General features: G+C 55.5%; 2 protein-coding genes and 1 pseudogene across 2 annotated transcripts; all 3 read right to left on the bottom strand.

The window, feature by feature from the left end:
- Positions 1 to 50: 50 nt before the first annotated feature.
- LOC134147057 (protocadherin gamma-A12-like) lies at positions 51 to 13,948 on the bottom strand. The gene is made up of 2 exons (XM_062587796.1): positions 10,862 to 13,948; positions 51 to 106 (listed from the first exon to the last, which is right to left on the bottom strand). The coding sequence occupies exons 1-2, from the start codon at positions 13,304 to 13,306 to the stop codon at positions 59 to 61; spliced, it is 2,493 nt and encodes an 830-aa protein (XP_062443780.1). The 5' UTR covers positions 13,307 to 13,948; the 3' UTR covers positions 51 to 58.
- Positions 3,078 to 5,585, bottom strand: LOC134146980 (protocadherin gamma-B1-like). The gene has a single exon (XM_062587676.1). It carries the CDS (start codon positions 5,583 to 5,585, stop codon positions 3,078 to 3,080), a length of 2,508 nt encoding a protein of 835 aa, XP_062443660.1.
- A 781-nt stretch (positions 13,949 to 14,729) lies between the features above and the next one.
- On the bottom strand, positions 14,730 to 18,169 carry LOC134146677 (protocadherin beta-15-like; annotated as a pseudogene).
- Between the last annotated feature and the right edge of the window lie 6,630 nt (positions 18,170 to 24,799).

Below are 24,799 nucleotides of genomic sequence, written 5' to 3'. Positions count from 1 at the left end.
CTTGTTTCCCCACCACCGAGGCAAGAGCGATGGTCAGGCTCGGAACACACCACAAGCTTCACTCCTTTTCCAAGCACCTTCCCCAGATGATGCTGGTCCTCAGCACCTAGGAACAGAGTCAAATCAACCCAGTCCCCTGTATTCCTCCTTAGCCAAGGCCAGAGTTGGCTGCAACAGAGACACCGGTGCCCTGGCGTGCACAATGTCATAAACCTCTGCCATCATCAGCAAAGAAACCTCCTACTCTCTGGGAACAAACCTTCACACCGTTCTGCCAGGAAGGGACAGAAAGGTTCCCTGTGAACACACTCTTCCCCATCACTAAGTTCTTCCTCACCAACAAATGCTCACACTCTGCTGTAGACAGAGTAAGACACACAAAGGGGTCACTTACCTAGCGAGCATATCTTTACATGGAATCTCACTCTGCTTAAATACTTGTGTTATAATTAGTATCAGCACAGCACACGACAAAGTTCAGGGACCTTAGGCCCAAGTACAGCCATACCCTCAGCTTTAATTTACCTCTTCTTCTAACGTCACCACTGTCTACAAGATGAACAGTAAAGCAAATGGACCAGTACCACCCTGCGGGTAACAGGAACCTGCAATAAGACAACCAAGAAAGTTGCTATGCGAGCAGGCTTTTGTGGTCAGCAAAGTCATTCAGAAGCAACACATTAAGAGAAATGCAGACTTTCTCACCCCTTCCTCCAGCATTGTTTGGATTACAGGATGTCCTACAGCTAACAAAATGCTTGCCCAGATTTCAAATAATCAGCACTGAAAGAAGAAGCTGCACTACAAGCGGGAGCTGCTAAAGGAAGGGACAGGATGCCACATGGCACAGAAGAAGTGAAATAAGGACTCTTCAATATGAAATACCTGAGGAGGTCTTATCATTCCCTACCGTTCGTAAGACCGCCAAGCAAAATTCATTAAACAACACTATGCTCACATTAGGGACAAAAGGACCATGCTTGGTGACATTCTACTTCTCAGTACCACCATACAGGATCCCTTGGCAAAGAGAGAAGAGGGAAAGTATCATCACGCTATAAAAAAAGATCTACTTGGCATGGGAAAGGGCAAAAAAAAAAAAAAAAGGACACAAACAATGAGCACCTAAGGCAAAACGCTGGGTCGTGCCAGGTTGCTTAAAGAGAGTCTCATCTGCCTAAAGCACATGTCCGAAAGAACGTGGAACATCTGTAACACGAATGCTAGCAACTCCCAGCAGCCACTCGGCTCTCTGGAACAGAGAGCATGGACCCAGAGTAACGGGGATCCAGCCTCAGACGTCAAGGACAGAAGAAACACGTCCGGCTGCCGTCCTTTACAACGGATTGGCAGCTGGCCAGTATTTCCCTCTAGGCGTAGACTCTTCTCCTTTGCAGTCTCTCCGCAGCTTATGCCATCCGAGGTTGGAAAGGACCACGCAAGCAAGCACTCTCCAGCGATCACCCTTTTGTCTGAGTGTTTGTCTTCACATCTCCCCTCTCGAGGGAGAGCTCACAGCGGCAGCACACGCTAAAGCTCAGAGAGCTGGCCGTTTACAGGCACTTGCCGAGATAAGAGGTGCCTCAAGGGGAGCCAAAGAGATCAGCAGCCTCCTGCCTCCCGAGGCAGAACTCGGAGCAGCTGCTGCAGACTGCAACACACCCGGGGAACGAAAACGTTCCCACGGCTTCGCTTCAAACAGGAGAGGGAACCTCCCTCACTCATCTGAAGCACCCCTGGGAGCCCAGTCCCGAAAGGAAACATTTCACCCCTCTCAGCGTACAGCGAGAAGCAAGGAGCGCCATGAGCTCCTCGGATACTCTGGTACGGGTGGCTGGCTACCTTCCTGCAGGTCAGGACAGCCCCGTACCGGAACGCTACCCATCGCATTCGTTCCCGAAATCACGACTGACAGTACATCCCAGCAACGAAGATCCTCCCTAAAACGCGGGTCGCAGGAGGAAATACCGGTCGCGGTATTTCAGGAACGCATAGGCTGTCGTAGTCGGGTGCCTCGGTACCCGCGTCGATCAGCACGGGAAGTAAGAGCTGTAGCACAAGCTTCCACCCTTCCTTACCAGCTGAGCAGCCTACGCTGATCAAGTGAGCTATAAAGGCATAAATGGAAACTAGCACGAGCAACCTCGGAAAACATTGACAGCTACCAGCCTACGGGAAATACCACGTCACTGCCTTCTCTCAGTTACAAGGGGCTATTCCTTCAGCCCCCAAACCCACATCGCACAAAAAAGGTTTCATGTGGTGTACTCGGACGTAGAGGAATGTGCAGGCTTACAGACCTCATTGCACGGGGGGCAGACGATAGCTCTCCCGCCAGGGGCTTCCACGCTCGGGACAAGCGCTTCAGAGGACATCTCCACCTCCTCGATCCTTTCGCTGGTCGTTGCCTTAGCCTTTGCAACTGTTAATTCCTCCCATTAGCAGTCCCTCTTATCTCCCCAAACTGCCTTTCACTTTTGCTTTCCCACACACCTCAGAGGCTGCTGTGAATTACATTTCATTCTCACCCCCACCCCACCAACACACACACACCGCTTAAGGGCCATTTTTCTAACCTTACACGAGCTTCCTTTCTATCTTTAATATAGCCAATAAGCATTACGCAGAGATGCACGTGGTCGAAGCCCATCTGCCAACAAGCGCTGGAGCAGCTGCGCCTTAGCAAAGCGTGCTCCAGTCGGCACAGTCACTAGTGTGAGCGAGAAGAGCCCGTGCGGAAACGAAGCGGGGCCTGCGCCGCGCCGCGCCGCGCCGCGCCGCGCCTCTCATAGGCAAATCCCCATGTCATTCAGTGTGGCAACAGACATTCATGTTACTAATTTCTCTGCTGCCTCTGACATCGATCCGCGATCTACGCCCTGGTCTGTTCCCCCTCGGCATACCTCCCAAACTGTGAGCAGAAGAACCCTACGGGAGCACTTGCTGCTCCTAAAAGCAAGGCGTCACCGGAGTGTTGCTTGTTCTCAGTCATTCGTTCGTTCATCCATTCGCCTCAACAGGCGCTCCCCTTTCCTCGTTAAGATGCAAATACAATCGAGGAGAAGCAGCACAGGCTGCTAAACGAGCAGACGCGGGGGGTGTGAAGATAAGGAAGGGTGCGAGAAGAGGGCTGGGGTCGGCTTACAGACCTGCACTGCGTCGGGGTGCGACGGCGGCTCTGCCGGGGCACGGCTGCTGCTGGGCGTCAGCATCGCGGGCGGGTCGCCGCTGAGAAGATCGTCGACGGCGCGGCTGGGGAGCGGGGCCGGCAGCAAGGCGCACTCGGCGACGGCGCGGCCCGGCGCCACGCACAGGTTGTAGGAGTAGGGCAAGGTGCCCTCGCAGAAGTCGGCCGGGAAGGCGGGGCCGGCGGCGGCGAAGCGCTCGGCGCCCAGGCAGCGCAGGACGGCGGGCGGCCCGGCGCGCCGCACCCGCGCCGCCACGGCCAGCGCCACGCTCAGCACGAACAAGGCGCAGAGCAGCGCCAGCGCCAGCACCAGGTAGAACTGCAAATCCGCCGGCGACTCGGCGCCCGCCGCCCGCTCGCTCAGCGCCGGCAGCGCCTCCTGCAAGCTCTCGGCCAGCACCACGTGCAGCGTGGCCGTGGCCGACAGCGCCGGCTGCCCGTGGTCCTTCACCACCACCACGAGGCGCTGCCGGGCCGCGTCGCGCTCCGACACGGCCCGCGCCGTCCGCACCTCGCCGCTGTGCAGCCCCAGCCGGAAGAGCGCCGGCTCCGTCGCCTGCAGCAGCTCGTACGACAGCCACGCGTTGCGCCCCGCGTCCGCGTCCACCGCCACCACCTTGGCCACCAGGTAGCCCGCCTCGGCCGACCGCGGCACCACCTCGAACGGGCCCGCGCCGGGGCTCGCCGCCGCCGCCGGCCACAGCACCTGCGGCGCGTTGTCGTTGAGGTCCAGCACGAAGACGCGCACCGTCGCCGTCGAGCTGCGCGCCGGCGACCCGCCGTCCTGCGCCCTCACCTCCACGGCGAACTCGCGGCACTGCTCGTAGTCGAAGGAGCGCTGCGCGTACAGCGCGCCGCTCCGCGCCTCCACCGACACGTAGGGCGCCGCCGCCGCCTCGCCCGCGCTGCCACCCGCCAGCCAGTAGCTCACGCGCCCGTTGGCGCCCGCGTCCGCGTCCCGCGCGCGGACGCGCAGCACCGCCGCGCCCGCCGCGTTGTTCTCCGCCACGTAGGCGCTGTAGGCCGCTTCCTCGAACACCGGCGCGTTGTCGTTCACGTCCGACACGGCCAGCGCCAGCGTCGTGCGGCTGCAGAGCGCCGGGCTCCCGCCGTCGTTGGCAGTGATTGTGATATTGTAATCAGAGGTTTTTTCTCTGTCCAGGCTGTTTTGAGTTACTAGTTTGTAGGAATGTTTGGAAGCTGATTCTAGTCCAAAAGGCAGATCGCCGTCGATGTAACAGTTCACATCTCCGTTGTCGCCAGAGTCCCTGTCGCGAACATTGATAACTGCTACAACTGTGCCTGGAGCCGAGTCTTCGGGTATTGGGTTCAAAATAGGCAGGAGGGAAATTGCCGGGGAGTTGTCGTTCACGTCTAGAATGTCTATGTGGACTTTGGCGTGCCCACTCAGCCCACCTCCGTCTTTGGCTTCAACAGTCGCCTCGTAATATTTCGCCTCTTCAAAATCTAATGTGCCACTTACCTTGATGTCCCCTGTTCTGGGGTCTAGACTGAGAAGTTGGCGAGCTCTGTTTCCGATATCACTGAAAGAGTAGATAATTTCTCCGTTTGTACCTTCGTCACTGTCAGTAGCTTCCACCCGGAAAGCTAAGGAGCCCTCAGGCAAGTTTTCCTCCAGTTGGACCTTGTAGATCTCCTCAGTGAAAACTGGGGGATTGTCGTTGGCGTCGGTCACATTAATCCTAATGTGTGCAGTCCCGGATCTGACTGGATCCCCACCATCCTCAGCTGTCAGTATCAAATGGTGATTTTCTTGGTTTTCTCTATCCAGCTGTTTCTCCAGTAGCAGTTCCGCTTGTTTCTTGCCATCGGGACTCTCCTTCACTACTAAAGAAAATAGTGGATTGGTGGTAAGATGGTAGTTTTGCAGTGAGTTAGTACCGATGTCGGGGTCTCTAGCACTCCCCAGTGGGAATCTCGCTCCTGGAGGTGTGGATTCTACTATTTCTAGGTCCACAAATTCTCTGCCGAATCGTGGCGCGTTGTCATTGATATCCTGAATAGTAACGCTCACAGGAAATATATTGAATGGGTTTTCTACGATCGCTTCCAAACTGAGGGCACAGGGCGACATGTCCCCGCAGATATCCTCCCGGTCTATCCTCTCATTCACACGCAGGCTTCCATTATCGTCTCCGAGAGAAAAGTATTGCTTTTCATCACCCGAAACAATGCGGAGCTTCCGCGCCGGCAGGTCTGTCCGGCTCAGCCCCAGGTCCCGCGCCAGCGGCCCCACCAGGGAGCCGCTGCCCGTCTCCTCGGGAATCGCATAGCGCAGCCGCTCCGGCGCCGCCCGGCAGCACACCGGCAGCAGCACGGCCAGCAGCGCGACGTGCCTGGCTGCTGCCCGCCGCTGCGCTACCGATCTGACTTCCATTTGTCGCTTTGCTGAGCGGTATTCTGCAGACGGTATGAAATTAGGCTCCCCGATCAGCTGACACAATCCGTAAGGGAAATAAATACATGTAACGCCAGTTGCGGGGCGGCGGATGGGTCGGAGCACGGCCGGGACCTTGCTGCCTTTCTCTCTGAGCCCCGTTACGGAGCAGCGCTGTGGGCACACCCAGAACCGGGGAGGCGCCGGTGACAAAAGCTGCTGCTCCGCGTTGGCCAACAGTGACACCCTGAGTCCATGTCTGAGAACCGCAGCGTCCGAGGTAAAGTGAACAGCTCGAAGCTCCAGTTAAATACTTCCTTAAAAAAAATACTCAAAAGTAGATTGTATAATACGGATATGTCAGCAGCACGAAAAAGAAAAGCTGTATCTGTGGAACATGTGAAGCTAGATAAATCTAAAGCTGACTTCCCTCCACCTTGAAGATTTCTGCAAGACAAATCCTTTCTCTGTCTTGCTCAGAGAAAACTAGGATCCCTGCTCTCTGCACGCACATTGCCCTGAGAGATGTCTTGGGACAGAGTGGTGCAGTGTACCCATCACTGTGTGCCTTCACTGTCATGAAAAAAAAAAAAAAAAAAAAAAAAAAAAAAAAAAAGACAAAACAGGCAGGTGGTCCCAATCGCTGAAGTACTGCATGGAAATAGTGGTTTGAGTTTTGATAGCTGGGAAATCCTGAGCTAACAGGTGGGTGCCAGATTTCTTTCCCAGTTTGAAAGAAAGTAGATGGTCACTGATACTCGAGCAGAACTGGGAATGCCAACACCTGAAAAAAGCATAGTGGTCACAAGAGACCGAATCCCATCTCTTTCAACATTTCTTACCTCAAAACCCAGCATCATCATATCAGTACCATACATCCTAATCCAGTATCTGTGTCTCTTCGACGAACTACATTGTCCTCTCCTGACTTAGTCAGGCTTTACTGCGACAGAACCCAAATCTTAAGAAACTTTCCTGGAAAAGGTCACTGACGGTGACTGTTTCATGTGGAAATCACAGGAAAAAGATCACATCCTCAAGAAGAGTCATTATGTCTCACCTGTGCATTAAAAAGCATGTCTTCCTGGTGAAGAAGGAAAGGTCTGATGGAGAACTGTATTGCCACAGCCCCTTTACACAGAGAACATGAAGAAAAAAAACCCTCCACATCATCCAACTGGTGGTTGAGCTCCAGTATATACACCAGTACTGAGTCTTTGTAGGTATTGATCAGAAGACCACTCCCCACCTCAATAAGATGTCACTAGAAATCAGGGGAAAATAATTCCTTTTCCCTCAAATGTGCAGCTGTGCACAAGTCAGTAACAAACACACAGTCCATCCCACTGAGTATGTGATTTGGATTTTAACTTTTTCAGGAAGGGTCAAGAGGGTAGCAGGCATGTGAGCATGTGCATATGTGGTCAAGGGAGCACAGAGAGGGTGTAGATGTGTAGGGATTGGAGGACTCTGCTGAAATATGCCAGGGTCATTTCAAAGCCTCCTATCAGAGACTATGTGCAGAGTTGCCAAATACAACTCAGATGCAGATTTTCATGCATCCTGCACCCAAGAACACCTTTGAGATGGCGGTTTTCTAAGAGGAAGTGATCCCTTCTAGCTCCTGAATGCTCTCTCCCCTTTGTACCCCAGCCTGTCAGCCACAGTACAGTCAGGTTCCAAGACCACATAGATGCGAACCAGCCTACATCGAAGAGGGAAATGCTTTTTTCCCACCCTCATAACACAAATGATTTAGTATCTTACAGATAGCAGTGGGAAGTGATAAGGGACACAATGTTTGTTCATCTGCAGCATAAGCTCATGTCAAAGCTCATGTAGCCATCACATGCAAAAGGACATGTACAAAGTCATAATATTATGAGAAGGACTAGGATCTGCATGAGAAAACTTTGCAGACCTTCCCCTGAAATCTTACCATATTACTTTCTCTCAACAACCCCATTCTGAACTAAAAAACAGTTGGATTTATGTCTCATTAGTTTATTCTGCTTAATTTTAAATTCCAAAAGTGTACTGCTGGGTTAAGTGGCAGAATAACAAATAATAGAGCAACATAATCTTACTCATTTGCTGTATTTTTGAAGTCTGAAGAAGCCTGTGCAATCTAGGCCAAAACATCAGTAAGGAAATAAAGCAAGCTATTTTGAGGATAACCTGTGTTGAAGACGTATCTTCAAATGGCACAGACTGGCACGTCTTGTAGGTAAAAATATTCTAATACTCTATGGAAAACAAGAGGTAAGATACCTGATTTTCTCTTGTTCCCCACACACTAAAATTAGAAACACGATGAACAGATAGTGGTGAATCATACTCTGTTTTAAAATATTTTGCCATCCATATTCAGATCAATACACTCTGCAGTTCAATAACACACATTAAAAAAAGAAAAGATAAGTACTATTATATCCAACCCAAAGATCTAGTCACTAATACAATGATTTCATAGCTTAAGAAGACTTTTCAAAGCAATATTACACCTTGTCAGGTATTTTCAGTTCTTGTTACATACTAAGAAGGAAATGTAGCTGAGAGCATGATTTTTAACCTCCCATACATTCAGAAGTGAAAGTAAGCCCGATCAATTTTGGTAAAGCCCTGTGATTAGTTGCAAGAAAAAGAGAGAAATAGTAGGAAATCTTGGAAAAACAAATTGTTCCTCTTTTGCATTTCTGGTTCTATGATTTTTTAAAAGGTCTGCAAATATTTTTCAACTTGTCCGAGCTTTTGCTTATATATTTGTCTGAATTATTTCTGTATCTTGTTTTTCAAAAGAAAATAGAAAATAATATTGAGAAAAATTGAATTAAAGCAAACACACATGACACCGTATTTCTAACTGAATTACTTAAATTTATTCTTTTTCTCTACCTCTATATCTGGTTGGAAGAAAAAAGGCAAGTACAAAACACAGTAGGTTCTTTGCCTTGAGCACAGCCTGACACTGACTCCTATTGTCCATAAAGCCTCTGCGGTGGACTTGGCTGAAATCTCTGCAGCTTGAGGAGCACCATAACAACGATCACACATTGTTCGGTTTTAACACACTGCCTGTGTGCTTTGGGAGCTTTTAAGGAAAGGCTATCTTAAGAGGTCATGTTCAACTGAAAGTATTCCTGCTTGTAGCTGTGGCCTTCCTTCTGCCGTTGGAGAAGGCCTAGTTGCAGCCCCGGGATGGAATGCAGGACGCCACACCAAGAGGAAGCCACGTGCTTCTTTGCCAGAAGCACTCTGCACCAGACCATACCGCGTTAGTGTGTGGCCAGCTGTAAAGAGGGGTATCAGACGTGCCAGAGGGTAGGCAGTTGTGCCTGTTAACCTCCCACTTACCTTTTGGAGTAAGCAATTGGTGGCGGCATATACAAGTGTTCTCCCCAAGTTCCTTCTCACAAAGCAGCACCTCAGATTTCTCATTCCTTTTTGGTTATCAATGTACACAGCCAATGCCTGCAGGGGACCCCAGTGAGGCAAGTGCTTCACTGCGGTAATTCACAGCTGTTTTGCCACAAGTCTGCCTTGAAAATCCACCCCCAGAGCCCCTGCAAGCCAGTGAGGCCTCCGGTTGCAAGCTAGGCCCCAAATGATTGCTTTGGCCTACATAGAAGGGGAGAGAGCTTTCCCTCATTTCCAGAGACTTGCATGAGCTCCCACACATTTTATGCTAGGCGGCCTGCTCGTCCTCTACGCCTGTGAAGCCATAAGTGTAAATCTCAGTGGCATGAGAGATAATGAGAGATTCTAGTTGAGCTTCTCTGCTTTCCTTCCAACATACAGTTCTGTCTTCAGGTGGCTGGGAGCTTGTCTGCAGAATTAAAGAGGTCCTTGCAAAACAACCCGTGCAGGTTCAAAAGAAAAAGCCCACTCCATACAGGTGAACTAGGAGGACTTCCAGCAAAGAAAGCCTGAAGACAGCTCGAGCCTGGGAACACCTAAATGCAACTGTGGTGAAACACAAGGCCATGCAAGTGAGAAAGTGAGATTTCCCACACACATTGTTAGGCATTCTAGCCATGCAGTCCTTCCATAAATACAGAGTTATTGCTTGAAGTCACACTCCTCAGAGGACTTTTGCCACCTTTAAGGGTAGCAATAACAGAGTCTGAGCACAGCTGTCACAGGACGTGGTGCAAAATGTTCAATCCAAGCATTCCCAGCCAACTGCACTGCTCACCCACCTACCTTCCTCTTCCTAATCCAGCCTGCCCCTCTCCTTGCACTGCCTGCACATACTTTCCTTGACGCATAGATGTCTGGCTTTTGGCCCTACCTATGCCACAAGCAAGACCGTTTAACGCTGAGACACGTTAAGCCAACATGCTTTCCATGGCTTTCAGCTTTTACGGTAGATATGCAAATTGCTCTTCCTGTCATGCATTTCCAGCCCATTATCAGGTACACTGAGGCTTAGCTTCAGGTCATGGTAACCAACACAGCTGTCATTTGAAACCTCCAAAAATGAGGGAATCACAGCATAATAATTTAGATTACAACACTCACAGCCCATACAAATAAAGGTATCTGGTAGATAAGAGGGAGACAGGAGGCCTTCCCAGGCAGAAGGGGAATGAAGCCAACCACTAACCCTTCAGCAGTCCCTCAGCAGAACTCCCCCACCTCCCCTCTCAACACCTTTATAACTTGTAAGGTTGTCTTTGAACCTCATAATGTTCAAATTCTCACCATCCAAACAGCAGCTGCTCGCACCATTTCTCCACATGATGCACCAGCGTGCACACACTCACACAAAAGGGAGGTACAGCTGCAGGCTCACCACACTGTTATGATGGAACACACAGATGCCAAAGCCTGTAAACTGTGCCAGGCTGAAGTAAAAGATGCGCAGTCCTACAGCAAAGACTGTGTCGCCGGACAATCTATCCGCTTAAAGACACTGTTTAAGGTCCTGCTTTTAGAAAGAACACGTGCTCTTTCCAAGAGAGGCACCTCTTCTCCTAACACAGCGTTGACGGCTACTCCCCAGGCAAAAACAGTGTCGAACACAAAAGCGCACTCACATCTCCTGCACTTCACACGAAGTCTAACGCCGCAGCAAAACGAACTAGCAAACGAACGAGCAGCCTCTGTTGCAGCTGAGCAAGAGACGTTGGCAAACAACGTATCGGTGCCCGCGGGCCTGGCTCCCAGCACAAAGAAAGTCCCGCACAGAGAGGGAAGCGGGGGTCTGGAGAAGTCTAGAGCAGCACCACAGCGTAGCATAAAAGCCGCGTAACAGTCTCGCTCGAGGGACTCACCAGCAGGGCGTCTCCGCTGTGGCCGGCGGCGCTCGAGGGCTCCTGGGGCAGCAGCGCAGCGCACTGGTCGGGCGGCGGCGCGGGCGTGAGCGTGTTGGAGCAGCTGGCGCCCGGGGAGCGGAGCTGGCTCTTGCGCGAGCCGGCCGTGAGCGAGACCTCGTGCGAGTAGGAGTGCAGGAAGGCGCGGACGCTGTCGATGCCCACGAAGGGCGAGGCCGGGACGGCGCGCAAGGCGCCGCCGTCCGCCGCCAGCAGCCGCGAGCGGCGCCAGCGCCGCAGGTGCAGCGCCAGCAGCGCCAGCAGGAAGGCGAGGAAGAGGCAGCACACGGCCGCCACGGCCACCACCAGCCAGCGCGTCAGGCTGCCGGGGGGCTCGCCCGGCGCCGCCACGCCGCCCAGCTCCGAGAGCAGCTCGGCCACGCTCTCGGCCAGCACCACCGTCAGCGTGGCCGTGGCCGACAGCGCCGGCTGCCCGTGGTCCTTCACCACCACCACCAGGCTCTGCCGCAGCGCGTCGCGCGCCAGCGGGGACCGCGCCGTGTACACCTCGCCGCTGTGCAGCCCCACGCGGAAGAGCCCCGGCTCCGTGGCCTTGGCCAGCTCGTAGGAGAGCCACGCGTTCTGCCCCGAGTCCGCGTCCACCGCCACCACCTTGGCCACCAGCGCCCCGGGCTCCGCCGAGCGCGGCGCCAGCTCCACGCCCGTCCAGCCCAAGCCCGGACCCGCTGCTGCTGCTGCCGCCGGTGGCGGGTACAGCACCTGCGGCGCGTTGTCGTTCTCGTCCACGATGAAGAGCCGCACCGACACGTTGCTGCTCAGCGCCGGCGCGCCCCCGTCCTCCGCCTGCACCCACAGCCCCACCTCGCGCACCTCCTCGTAGTCGAAGGAGCACAGCGCGTACAGCGCGCCCGTCTCCGCGTGCACCGACACGTACGACGAGAGCGGCGCGCCCCGCACCTGCCCCTCCCACAGCCGGTACCGCACACGCGCGTTCTGCCCCCAGTCCGCGTCCGCCGCCCGCACCCGCAGCACCAGCGCGCCCTTGGCGTTGTTCTCGCGCAGCCGGGCGCTGTAGCGCGCCTCCGCGAACACCGGCGCGTTGTCGTTCACGTCCAGCACCCGCAGCGGCAGCACCGCGCTGCTCCACAGCGCCGGCGACCCGCCGTCCGTCGCCCGCACCGTCACGTTGTACTCCGACACCTCCTCGCGGTCCAGCTCCCTCGCTGTCACCACGCTGTAGTAGCTGCCCAGCGAGCTCCGCAGGCGGAACGGCAGCCCCGCGCCCAGCGAGCACCTCACCTCCCCGTTCGACCCCGAGTCCCGGTCCTGCACGTGCAGCAGGGCCACCACCGTCCCGGCCGGAGAGTCCTCGGACACCGCGCTCACCAGCGACCGCACGGAGATCTCGGGCGCGTTGTCGTTCACGTCAGTCACCGCGATCACGACTTTTGCTGTGTCAGAAAGGCCGCCGCCGTCCTTCGCTTGCACCCCCAGTTCGTAGGAATCGCCTTCTTCGAAGTCCAGGCTCCTAACAAGGGTGATCGCTCCCGTTTCCGTGTCCAGCCGGAACATGTCTGATGCCATGTCCGTGCCTTTCTTCAGTGAGTATTTCACCTCTCCGTTCAGCCCGTCGTCGGCATCGGTGGCCCTCACGGTGAGCAGCGTGGAGCCCACGGGCACGTCCTCCCGCACGCGCACCGTGTACACCGCCTGGCTGAACACCGGCGCGTTGTCGTTCGCGTCCAGCACGACCACGCGGATCCGCGCCGTGCCCGTGCGCGCCGGCTCCCCGCCGTCCACCGCCCTGAGCACCAGGTCGTGAAAGGCGCTTTCCTCCCGGTCCAGCGCCTTCGCCAGCACCAGCTCGGGACGCTTCTCCCCATCGGGTGCCGTCTGCACGGCCAGGGAGAAGTGCTCGTCGCCGCTCAGCTCGTAGCGCTGCACGGAATTGCTCCCGCTGTCCGGGTCGTGAGCCTCAGCCAGAGGAAAACGTGATCCCGGAGCTGTTGTCTCGCTCATTTTTTCCTCCATCTGCACTTCCTTGAAAACGGGCGCGTTATCATTAATGTCCCTGACTTCCACTTCGATGGCATAAACCTTCATTTCGCCCTCCACTATCACCTCACAGTGCAGCACACATTTCTCCAGCAGCCGCCTGCAGACCTGCTCTCTGTCTATCCGTGCCGCCGTCACTAAATGGCCGGTCTTCTCATGCAGAGCAAAATACTGACTCCTACCTTCGGACACTACACGGGCGCCGCGGTCGCGGAGCGCCGCCAGCTCCAGCGCCAGGTCCTTGGCCACGTCGCCCACGAAAGAGCCCTTCTGCATCTCCTCGGGCACCGAGTAGCGCAGCTGCCCCCGCGCCAGCTCCCACGCCGCCACCCAGGCGCACCACAGCAGCGCTCGCCCTCGGCGGTCCCGGCGCCTCTCTCGCGGCCACATTTCAAAGCTCGGGCCACCGCTTCCGCCGCTCTCCTCCCGGCTGAATCTCCACTGCCAACAGCACAAGCCGGCTCCGACCGCACCCTGCTCTTTCCTGCGCTGTCCTTGCACTCCGGCGGCTCCTCTCTCTCGGGCTCGCTTCTCTTCTCGCGCTCTCGGGCTGCCGAGCGGCCCATCGTGAGCAGACAGCGACACTTGCAGCCTCCAGGAATCACTGCAGCGCTCTAGCGCCGGCAAAGCTAATCGCTGCTCCGCTCCTCTCCGCTCGTTCTTATGCGCATATGCGAATCTCGGCTTACAACACGCTTCACGATACTGCACCGAGACGCGAGAGCACACCTTCACGATTCAGCCGTGTCTTCACCCCACCATGCTCCGCAGATCTACACGTCAGATTCCAAACAACTTCCAGCAGCATTCAAAGACTTGAGCAACGGTGCAGAAAGGGCATGGTCGGATGTGAGGGGAAGGAGTTTCAGGCGCAACAGGAACCTGGGCAAGACAGGCTGCAGCAGCAGCGTGGCCGTCTCGTGGGGGAGAAAATACAGGCTTTTGCTTTCTGCAGGCACTCTCTGTATTATAACACACGACCATTAAAAGGAAAAGGAACCCGTGTGTCTCTGAGATGCCCCCTCCTATGAACCCGCCGACACCTCTAAATCCAGACACGTTTCTAAATAACGCATTTGTGTGTACCTCTGTAGGTAAGGTCCTACAGCTGCCATTCTAGGTACAGCTGTCTGTGGAGCCCACGTGCTCACACTGCGCCTTCGCTCCAGCACGTCGCTAAGGACAAGCGGGGCTCTGGAGCAGCACCTCTCTGACTTCCAGGCGCCTTTGCATGCGCAGGGCCACGGCAGGTGTAGGGCCGATAGCCCGTGGTGCTCACAGAATCACGGAATCGCTAAGGTTGGAAGGGACCTCTGGGGATCATCGAGTGCAACCCCCCTTCTCAAGCAGGGTCACCTAGAGCATGGTAGACGGGGTTGTATCCAGGCGGGCTTTGAATATCTCCAGAGCAGGAGACTCCACAACCTGTCTGGGCGACCTGCTCCAGTGCTCTGTCACTCTCACAGTGAAGAAATTCCTCCTCACGTTCAGGCGAACTTCCTGCCGTTCAGTTTTTGCCTGTTGCCTCTTGTCTTTTTGCATGGGACAGCTGGAAAGAGTTCGGCACCTTCCCCTTGACACCCTCCCTTCAGGTACTTTTAGACATTGAGAAGATCTCTCCCACACAGAAACACAATCTTCTCTTCTCCAGGCTAAATAGGCCCATTGAACTCAGGTCTTCTGCAGCCCCTTCCCCGCACCACAAAAAACCCTCACACCTTGGTTCTTTTATGGAGGGTGGAATGATGGAAATACGTGGCCACAGCTGCTGCCGCATACCAGTTATATTTTATTGCAGGAATGGCCCCCGAGAGATTTTTTAATTATGTTTATATTTTTATTGTTTTCTATTGCCAAAGGACGCTTACACTTTTCCACTTTGTAGCGGCAATTGCATACAACGCCAGGGTTTCAGAACACTTAGTGCTCCACAGTCATCGCTCACACAAGGCATTCATACATTGCGAGTGGCAGCCCCGATGTTCAGAGCACGGGGAAAACACCGATAACAGAGAGTTAGCATACAGAAAGGAAAATTAGGGGGCGTGTGTGTGTGTGTGTGGGGGGGGAGATTGCAGAGCTTGCGACGACGAATACAGCATCGGCCCTTCACGTCAGTTCTAACTTCAGAGGAAAGCCCTGAAGAGACACGCGCAGTTTCTCTACAACCATCCGCTCAGATTTAAACCCTTTGCACGGTTTGGTATTGTTACAGTCTATCCCGGCATCACGAATCCTGCTATCTCTCCGAAGCGACTTCCAGGACATCGCCTCCCTCCCTCCCCGCCCACACCCACCAGTTTCGGGTACGAGGGAGACCTGGCTGGGCGTTTTATTAATCTCCCCCGACAAGCTGAGTCATCTGCACCCGCACAAAACTACCTCTACCGACTGATAAGGTGGAAGAGGGCGATTCAAAAGGGATGGATGTGAGGACTTCCAAGAGTCATCAAGGGCTGAATGGGACACTCCAGAATTAATTCTGCCCCGCAAGCACTTCAGAAACGACCACAGAAGAAAGGAAAACAATTAAATAATTAGGAACAAATTGAGGAAGACAACTTTTAGTTTCTTTTTCTTTCTTTTTTCTTTCTTTCTTTCTTTCTTTCTTTCTTTTTTTTTTTTTTTTTCCTGGTGGGGCTGGTGGCGGCAGCAAATCCACGGTCAGCCAAGTGAGGGCATTGCACGCCGTTTGGGGAGGGAGGCATCAAGCCGTTGATTTGCTCCCGTGGCGCTACTCGAAGGCCAGCCTGCTGAACGGTCCCGCCGGCAGCGTCCCATGGCTCTGCGGACGCGGGTCCCCGGCGGGGGGGAAGTCCCCGGCGAGATCCTCTTCGCCGGCCGCGCCCGCGGCCGTGCCGCAGCGCTGCGGCGGCAGGCCGGCGAGGACCGGCTTCAGGAATTTGAACTCGCTGCTGCCCGAGCCCGTTGTGAGGCTGACCTCGTAGCAGTAGGCGTGCGGCAGAGTCGCCGTGCCGGCTGCGTCGGCCAGGCTGCTCTGGAAGTCGCCGGGGCCGTAAAGCACGGGGCCCTCTTTCAGCGCCTTCCTCTTGCACACCTTGCAAGCGACGAAGGCTGCGGCCGAAGCGAGGAAGAGGATCGAGACGAAGGCCAGCGAGAGGATTAAATAAAGCGTCAGGGAGCCGCCCTCGTCCTCCGCGGCCAGGCCGCTGCGCGGCATGTGCGCGTCCGAGAAGCCATCGAGCAGCAGCGCGCCCAGCGCCGCGGTGGCGGACAGCGGCGGCCGCCCGTTGTCCCGCACCAGGACGACCAGCTTCTGCTTCACGGCGTCCCTCTCCGTCAGCGGCCTCCTCAGCCGCACCTCCCCGCTTTGGGTCCCCACGGCGAAGAGCCCGGGGTCCGTTGCCTTGAGCAGGTGGTACGAAAGCCACGCGTTCTGCCCCGAGTCGGCGTCGACGGCCACCACTTTGGTGACGAGGTAGCCCGCCTCGGCCGACGTGGGCACCAGCTCGCTGGACGGCGGCGAGCTGTCCTGCGCCGGGTGCAGGACCACGGGCGCGTTGTCGTTTTCGTCCACCACCAGGACGCGGACGGTGACGTTGGCGCTGAGGGGCGGCGAGCCCGAGTCGGCGGCGCTCACCACCACCTCCAGCTGCCTCAGCTGCTCGTAGTCCAGCGGCCGCAGCACAAACACGTTCCCGTTCTCGGAGTTCACGGAGACGTAGGAGCGCGGGCCCCGCTCCGCGGGGCGGCCCGGCGCCAGCGAATAGGTCACCTTGGCGTTGGGCCCCACGTCCCGGTCCGCGGCCTGGACGGCCCCGACGAGCGCGGACGGCTCGTTGTTCTCACGCACGTACATGGTGTACGACGTCTGGTTGAAGACGGGCGCGTTGTCGTTGACGTCGGAGATGTCCACCGTGAAGGTCTGCGTGGTCGTGAGGGGCGGGGACCCCGCGTCGGCCGCCGTGACGGCGAGGACGTACTGCGCCGTCTCCTCCCGGTCCAGGGCGCTCGCTGTCACCAGCTCGTAGTAATTCTTGTAGGCGGGCCTCAGCGAGAAAGCCGGCTGCTCCTGCAGCGAACAGACGACCTTCCCGTTGTCCCCGGCGTCCCGGTCCTTAACGACAAAGAGGCCCACCACCGTCCCGGGCAAGGCGCTCTCGGCCAGGGGGCTGCTGAAGGAACTCACCACTAGCTCCGGCGCGTTGTCGTTCACATCCGCCACCTCCACCACCACCCTGCAGAGCGCGGAGAGACCCCCGCCGTCAGTGGCGCGCACGCTGAGCTCGTGTTTCTCCGCCGCTTCGAAATCCAGAGGCTGGCTGACACGAATTTCACCACTCAGCGGGTCGATCTTGAATGCCGAGGGGCTGTGCCCCACCGCTTGACTGAACGAGTATGATATCTCCCCGTTAACCCCCGCATCCGCGTCAGTTGCGACCACACGGAGAACCACCGAGTCCTCCGGGGCATTTTCCAAAATCTGTCCTCTGTAACGTTCCTGAGTGAAGACGGGAGCGTTGTCATTTACGTCCAGGACAAGGATGCGGACCTGGGCCGTCCCGCTGCAGGGCGGAGAGCCCCCGTCTGTGGCAATCAGGCTGAAAGCAATCTCCTCTTGCTCCTCTCTGTCCAGCGCCTTTTCCAGGACTAATTCGGCAGAACTGTCGCCTTCATTGTGACTCAGGAAAAAGACGCTGAAATGCTCGTTCTCGGGAGTGATGCTGTAGGCCTGCAGGCTGTTGCTGCCAACATCTAGGTCCCGAGCCCCCTCCAGCGGGAAACGGGACCCCGGATCGCTCGTTTCCGGGATCTTAAAAGTCACTTGTTCCTCCGGGAAAACTGGCGCGTGGTCATTGATATCCTCTACGGCCACTTCGATGCGAAAGAACTGCAGCGGGTTGGCCAGCAGTAACTCAAAGGGGACGGTGCACGTGACGGCCTGGCCGCAGATCTCCTCCCGATCGATCCTCTCCCTAACTGCCAGGCGGCCGGTGCGGGGGTCTAAGCGAAAATACTGCCGGCTGTCCTCCGAAACAAGGCGGGCCTCGCGAGCCCGCAGCTGCGCCACGTCCAGCCCCACGTCCTTGGCGACATGAGCCACCAGGGAGCCGCTCTCCCTCTCCTCGGCGACGGAGTAGCCTGCGGCACGCACAGAAAAGCACAGAGACAAAGCACTTGCCTTGCAGACGCCATGCCGGGCTCGGCGGACGCGCCGCGTCTCGCGGATCGCTGCCCGCTCCTCCGGGGCAATTCGCGCTCGGAAAGCCGGCAGCCTCGCGGGCGGGCGCCCCTGCTCGCCGAGTCCGCTCCGCGGCGCCGAGGGCGGCCGAGGTGGCCCGGCAGCGGCTCGCTCCGAGCACCGCCAGCCGCCCCGCCCGCCGCCGCCGCCGCCTCCCCGCGCCGCAGCGCCGCGGCAGCGCCGCCTTGGCCAACAGCACCACCCTGCGGCCCGCGGCGGGGACTGCTGCCGCCGGCCCGGCCGAGCGCTCGCCCGCCCCGCGCCGCCGCCCGAGCCCGGCCGAGCCGCCGCGAGCCGCGAGCCCGGGGCGCCGCTGGGCAAGCGCGGCAGAGCGGCCGCGGCGGTCAGCGGGGAAACCCGAAGGGGGCTCACAGGCTTTGCGGACTCCCTGTTCCTGCGCCTGGCGCACGGTGAGGGCTTCCTCGCATCAAAAGGTAGAGCTCCGACTGGAGAAGGAAAAAGGGCAGGGGCAGGGCAAGGGGAAAAGGGAAAGGTGAATTGGAAAGGGAACCCAAAAGGGAAAGGGAAAAATGAGAAGGAGAAAGAAGGAGAAGGAAGAGAAGGAGAAGGCTCCGTGGCAGAGCACCCGAACTCGCGGCACTGCTCCTAGTCGAAGGAGCGCTGCGTGTACAGCGCGCCGCTCCGCGCCTCCACCGACACGTAGGGCGCCGCCGCCGCCTCGCCCGCGCTGCCGCCCGCCAGCCAGTAGCTCACGCGCCCGTTGGCGCCCGCGTCCGCGTCCCGCGTGCGGACGCGCAGCACCGCCGCGCCCGCCGCGTTGTTCTCCGCCACGCAGGCGCGGTGGGCGGGAAGGACGCGATGTCAGTGAGGCGGTAGCTGAGCAGCCGCTCCGGCGCCGCCCAGCAGCCCGAGGAGAGCAGCCAAACGCACAGCAGCGCTGCTGATGTCCGCGGATCGGCTGGCTGCTCTCCTTCCTCTGCGCGGAGAGTCCCTCGCCACGCCTGCGCTTAGTCCTCGCAAACTGTTCTCCAGCAGGGTGAGAGTGGCGGCGGGGACTAGTGGACGTATGTGTCAGGATTTTTTTCTGCGTTTTGTTCATAAAGACAAAAGAGCAAATCGTATTTGTTTGAGAATTATGGACCCCGAAGGCAACATGTGTGACTCTCTGCTAACCTTACTGAGCTGCTTATTAAGCTTGCTCCTTTTCTGTTCTTCCATACCTGGTTGGCAGAGAAAAGGCAAGTACAAAACACAGTAGCAGCTAGGTCACTGAAGTCTCTGCTTAAAGACAGTCTCATCCTTCTCAAGCACATCTGAAGAAGGTGTAAGATGCGCCACTAACAAGATTGTACATCTCTCCCCCAAAGCTAACATTCACAGGAATACCTGAATCCTAAGCAAAAGGCAATGAAATGAGTTACGACCCAGCACATTCGTTGAATACCTGGCCCAAGCTAAAGGCAGTGCAAAAGCAAAGTACACGCACATGCCCCACGCTCCATGCCAACCCTAACACGGCCAAAATAATTCAGCAGTTAGCCGGCAGGAACAAGACCATGTGCACCCATCGTATTTGTGTGTGAGGAACCCTAATGAGCCGCTGCTTAGAGCAAAAGCGACAAGTAATGCTGACTGAGAAAGCTGGGCACCAGGGATAACACACATGATACCATACCAATATAACTGAACCGCTCCTTAAACTTGCTCCTTCCCTCTACCTCTGTACCTGGTTGGCAGAGAAAAGACAAGTGCAAAACACAGCAGGTTCTGAGCACAGCCTGACACTGACTCTGGTTCTGTCCATAAAGCCATTGAGGTGGGCTTGGCTGAAATCTCTGCAGCTCGAGGCCCACCATAACAACGATCTCACATTTTAACACACTGCTCGTGTGCTCAAAGTATGCCTGCCAGCAACTGTGGCCTTCCTTCTGCCGCTGGAGAAGGCCTAGTTGCAGCCCCGGGATGGAATGCAGGACGCCACACCAAGAGGAAGCCACGTGCTTCTTTGCCAGAAGCACTCTGCACCAGACCATACCGTGTTAGTGTGCGGCCAGCTGTAAAGAGGGGTATCAGAGGTGCCAGAGGGTAGGCAGTTGTTCCTGTTTACCTCCCACTTACCTTTTGGAGTAAGCAATTGGTGGCGGCATATACAAGTGTTCTCCCCAAGTTCCTTCTCACAAAGCAGCACCTCAGATTTCTCATTCCGTTTTGGTTATCAATGTACACAGCCAATGCCTGCAGGGGACCCCAGTGAGGCAAGTGCTTCACTACGGTAATTCACAGCTGTTTTCCCACAAGTCTGCCTTGAAAATTCACCCCCAGAGCCCCTGCAAGCCAGTGAGGCCTCCGGTTGCAAGCTAGGCCCCAAATGATTGCTTTGGCTTACACAGAAGGGGAGAGCCCTTTCCCTCATTTCCAGAGACTTGCATGAGCTCCCACACATTTTATGCTAGGTGGCCTGCTCCACCTCTATGCCTGTGAAGCCATAAGTGTAAATCATAGAATCCTAGAATCAGTGAGGTTGGAAGGGACCTCTGGAGATCATCTAGTCCAACCTCCCCACTCAGCAGGGTCACCCAGAGCATGGTAGACAGGGCTGCATCCAGGTGGGCCTTGAAGATCTCCAGAGAAGGAGACTCCACAACCTCTCTAGGCAACCTGGTCCAGTGCTCTGTCACTCTCACAGTGAAGAAGTTCCCCCTCATGTTCAGGCGGAACTTCCTGTGCTTCAATTCCTGCCCATTGCCTCTTGTCCTGTCACAGGATTTTGTCCCCATCCCCTTGACACCCTCCCTTCAGGAACTTGTACACATTGATAAGATCCCCCCCTCAGTCTTCTCTTCCCCAGGCTGAGGAGGCCCAGCTTGCGCAGCCTTTCCTCGTAGGGCAGATGCTCCAGCCCTCTGATCATCTTTGTAGCCCTACGCTGGACTCTCTCCAGCAGCTCCATGTCTCCCTTGTCCTGGGGAGCCCACAACTGGACACAGTACTTGGGATGAGGCCTCCCCAGGGCTGAGTAGAGGGACAGGATCACCTCCCTCGACCTGCTGGCATCGACTCGACTCTTCCTAATGCAGCCCAGGATACCATTGGCCTTCTTGGCCACAAGGGCACATTGCTGGCTCATGGTCAATCTGTCGTCCACCAGCACTCCCAGGTCTTTCTCTGCAGAGCTGCTCTCCAGAAGGTGAGCCCCCAGCTTGTACTGGTGCCTAGGGTTATTTCTCCCTAGGTGCAGGACTCTGCACTTGCCCTTGTTGAACCTCAGGAGGTTCCCCTCTGCCCAACTCTCCAGCCTGCCCAGGTCTCTCTGAATGGCAGCACAGCCCTCAGGTGTGTCAGCCACTCCTCCCAGCTTGGTATCATCCACAAACTTGCTGAGGAGGCACTCTGTCCCCTCATCCAGATCATTGATGAAAAAGTTGAACAGGATGGGACACAGAACTGAGCCCTGGGGGACGCCACTAGCCACAGGCCTCCAACTAGACTCCACACCACTGATGACAACCCTCTGAGCTCTGCCTTTCAGCCAGTTCTTAATCCACCTCACTGTCCACTCGTCTAACCCACACTTCCTGAGCTTTTCTAGGAGGACGGTATGGGAGACAGCGTCGAAAGCCTTGCTGAAGTCAAGGTACACAATGTGCACTGCTCTCCCCTCATCTAACCAGCCAGTCATTCCATCATAGAAGGCTATCAGATTGGTTAAGCAGGATTTCCCCTTGGTGAATCCATGCTGACTACTCCCGATCACCTTCTTTTCCTCTGTATGTCTGCAGATGACATCTAGAATGAGCTGTTCCATCACCTTTCCAGGGATGGAGGTGAGGCTGACTGGCCTATAGTTGTCTGGGTCCTCCTCCTTGCCCTTCTTGAAGACTAGAGTGACATTGGCTGTCTTCCAGTCCTCAGGAACCTCTCCAGTTCTCCAGGACCTTTCAAAGATGATGGAGAGCGGCTTGGCAACAACATCCACCAGCTCCCTCAGTACCCATGGGTGCATCCCATGCACCTGTGGGTCCATGGATCTCTGGATATCTAGCCTGCCCAGAAGGTCTCTAATCCTATCCTCCTCAACCAAAGGAAAGTCTTCCCTTCTCCAGACTTTCTCCCTCATGTCCAGGCTGCAGGAATCAAGAGGGCTGTCCTTAGCAGTGAAGACTGAAGCAAAGAAGGCATTCAGTAACTCTGCCTTCTCCGTATCCCTTTTCAACAGGGCCCCTGCCCCATTCAGTAGCGGGCCCACATTTTCCCTAGTCCTCCTCTTGCTGCTGCTGTATTTGAAGAAGCCCTTCCTATTGTCCTTGACATCCCTTGCAAGACTAAATTCCGGCTGGGCCTTAGCCTTCCTCACCACATCTCTACATACTCTGACTGCAGTCCTATAATTCTCCCAAGGAGCCTGTCCGCTCTTCCACAGTCTGTGTGTTTTCTTCTTCTGTCTGAATTTGGCCAAGAGCTCCTTGCTCACCCATGCAGGTCTCCTGCCCCTTTGGCTGCACTTCTTACTCATAGGGATGCACCGCTCTTGAGCTTGGAGGAAGTGATGCTTGAATACTTGCCAGCTCTCCTGGAGCCCCCTTCCTTCTAGGGCCTTAACTCACGAGACTCCACCAATTATGTCTCTGAAAAGCCCAAAGTCCACTCTCCTGAAGTCCAGGGTTCCAATCCTGCTTGTTGCCTTAGTTCTTTCCTGCCACATCCTGAACTCCACCATCTCACGGTCACTGCAGCCAAGGCTGCCCCCAACCTTCACACCTCTGACTAGTCCCTCTCTGTTGGTAAGGACAAGGTCCAGCAGGACACCCTTCCTCGTACGCTCCTCCACCATTTGTGACGAGAGGTGATCATCAATGCTCTGCAGGAGCCTCCTGGACTGTTTGTGCCTTGCTGTGTACTCCTTCCAGCAGATGTCAGGGTGGTTGAAGTCCCCCACAAGAACCAGGGCCTGTGATTGTGAGACTACCTCCAGCTGTCTACAGAAGGCCTCATCAACTTTCTCTGCCTGGTCAGGTGGCCTGCAGTAGACTCCCACAACAGTGTCCCCCATGCTAGCCTGCCCTTTGATCTTCACCCATAAGCTCTCAACTGCCTCCTCCTCCTCCCCGCCTAGGCAGAGCTCAATGCATTTGAGTTGCTCTCTCACATAAAGAGCAACTCCACCACCTTGCCTTCCTGGCCTGTCTCTCCTGAAAAGCACATAGCCATCCATGGCAGCATTCCAGTCATGTGAGCTATCCCACCACGTCTCCATGACTGCAATGAGATCATGGCCCTGAGATCGCACACAGATCTCCAGCTCCCCCTGTTTGTTCCCCATGCTGTGTGCATTGGTGTACATTCCAGTGGCATGAGAGATAATGAGAGATTCTAGCTGAGCTTCTCTGCTTTCCTTCCAACATACAGTTCTGTCTTCAGGTGGTTGGGAGCTTGTCTGCAGAATTAAAGAGGTCCCTGCAAAACAACCCGTGCAGATTCAAGAGAAAAAGCCCACTCCATACAGGTGAACTAGGAGGACTTCCAGCAAAGAAAGCCTGAAGACAGCTTGAGCCTAGAAACACCTAAATGCAACTGTGGTGAAACACAAGGCCATACAAGTGAGAAAGTGAGATTTCCCACACACATTGTTAGGCATTCTAGTCATGCAGCCCTTCCATAAACACGGAGTTATTGCCTGAAGACACTCCTCAGAGGACTTTTGCCACTTTTAAGGGTAGCAATAACAGGGTCTGAGCACAACTGTCACAGGACTTGGTGCAAAATGTATAGATTTCCTTGATGCATAGATGTCTGGCTTTTGGCCCTACCTATGCCACAAGCAAGACCGTTTAACGCTGAGACACGTTAAGCCAACATGCTTTCCATGGCTTTTTACGGTAGATATGCAAACTGCTCCTCCTGTCATGCATTTACAGCCTATTATCAGGTACACTGAGGCTTAGCTTCAGGTCATGGTAACCAACACGGCTGTCATTTGAAACCTCCAGAAATGAGGGAATCACAGCATAATAACTCAGACTACAGCACTAACAGCCTGTATAAATAAAGGTACAGATAAAGGTATCTGGTAGATAAGAGGGAGACAGGAGGCCTCTCCCAGAGCTGCCAGTACAGAGGGAAGCCCATTAGGCAGCAGGAGCTGAGATTGCCTGATGCCTCAACTGTTTGCTTCATGTAATAACTAAGGCAAAAGGGGAACGCAGCCAATCACTAACCCTTCAGCAGTCCCTCAGCAGAGCTCCCCCACCTCCCCTCTCAACACCTTTATAACTTGTAAGGTTGTCTTTGAACCTCATAATGTTCAAATTCTCACCATCCAAACAGCAGCTGCTCGCACCATTTCTCCACATGATGCACCAGCGTGCACACACTCACACAAAAGGGAGGTACAGCTGCAGGCTCACCACACTGTTATGATGGAACACACAGATGCCAAAGCCTGTAAACTGTGCCAGGCTGAAGTAAAAGATGCGCAGTCCTACAGCAAAGACTGGGTCGCCGGACAATCTATCCGCTTAAAGACACTGTTTAAGGTCCTGCTTTTAGAAAGGACACGTGCTCTTTCCAAGAGAGGCACCTCTTCTCCTAACACAGCGTTGACGGCTACTCCCCAGGCAAAAACAGTGTCGAACACAAAAGCGCACTCACATCTCCTGCACTTCACACGAAGTCTAACGCCGCAGCAAAACGAAAGCAAACGAACGAGCAGCCTCTGTTGC

Source organism: Rhea pennata, chromosome 14 (genome assembly GCF_028389875.1).
Source record: "Rhea pennata isolate bPtePen1 chromosome 14, bPtePen1.pri, whole genome shotgun sequence".
Lineage (NCBI taxonomy): Eukaryota > Metazoa > Chordata > Aves > Rheiformes > Rheidae > Rhea > Rhea pennata.
This window is presented reverse-complemented; position numbering and strand designations above follow the sequence as displayed.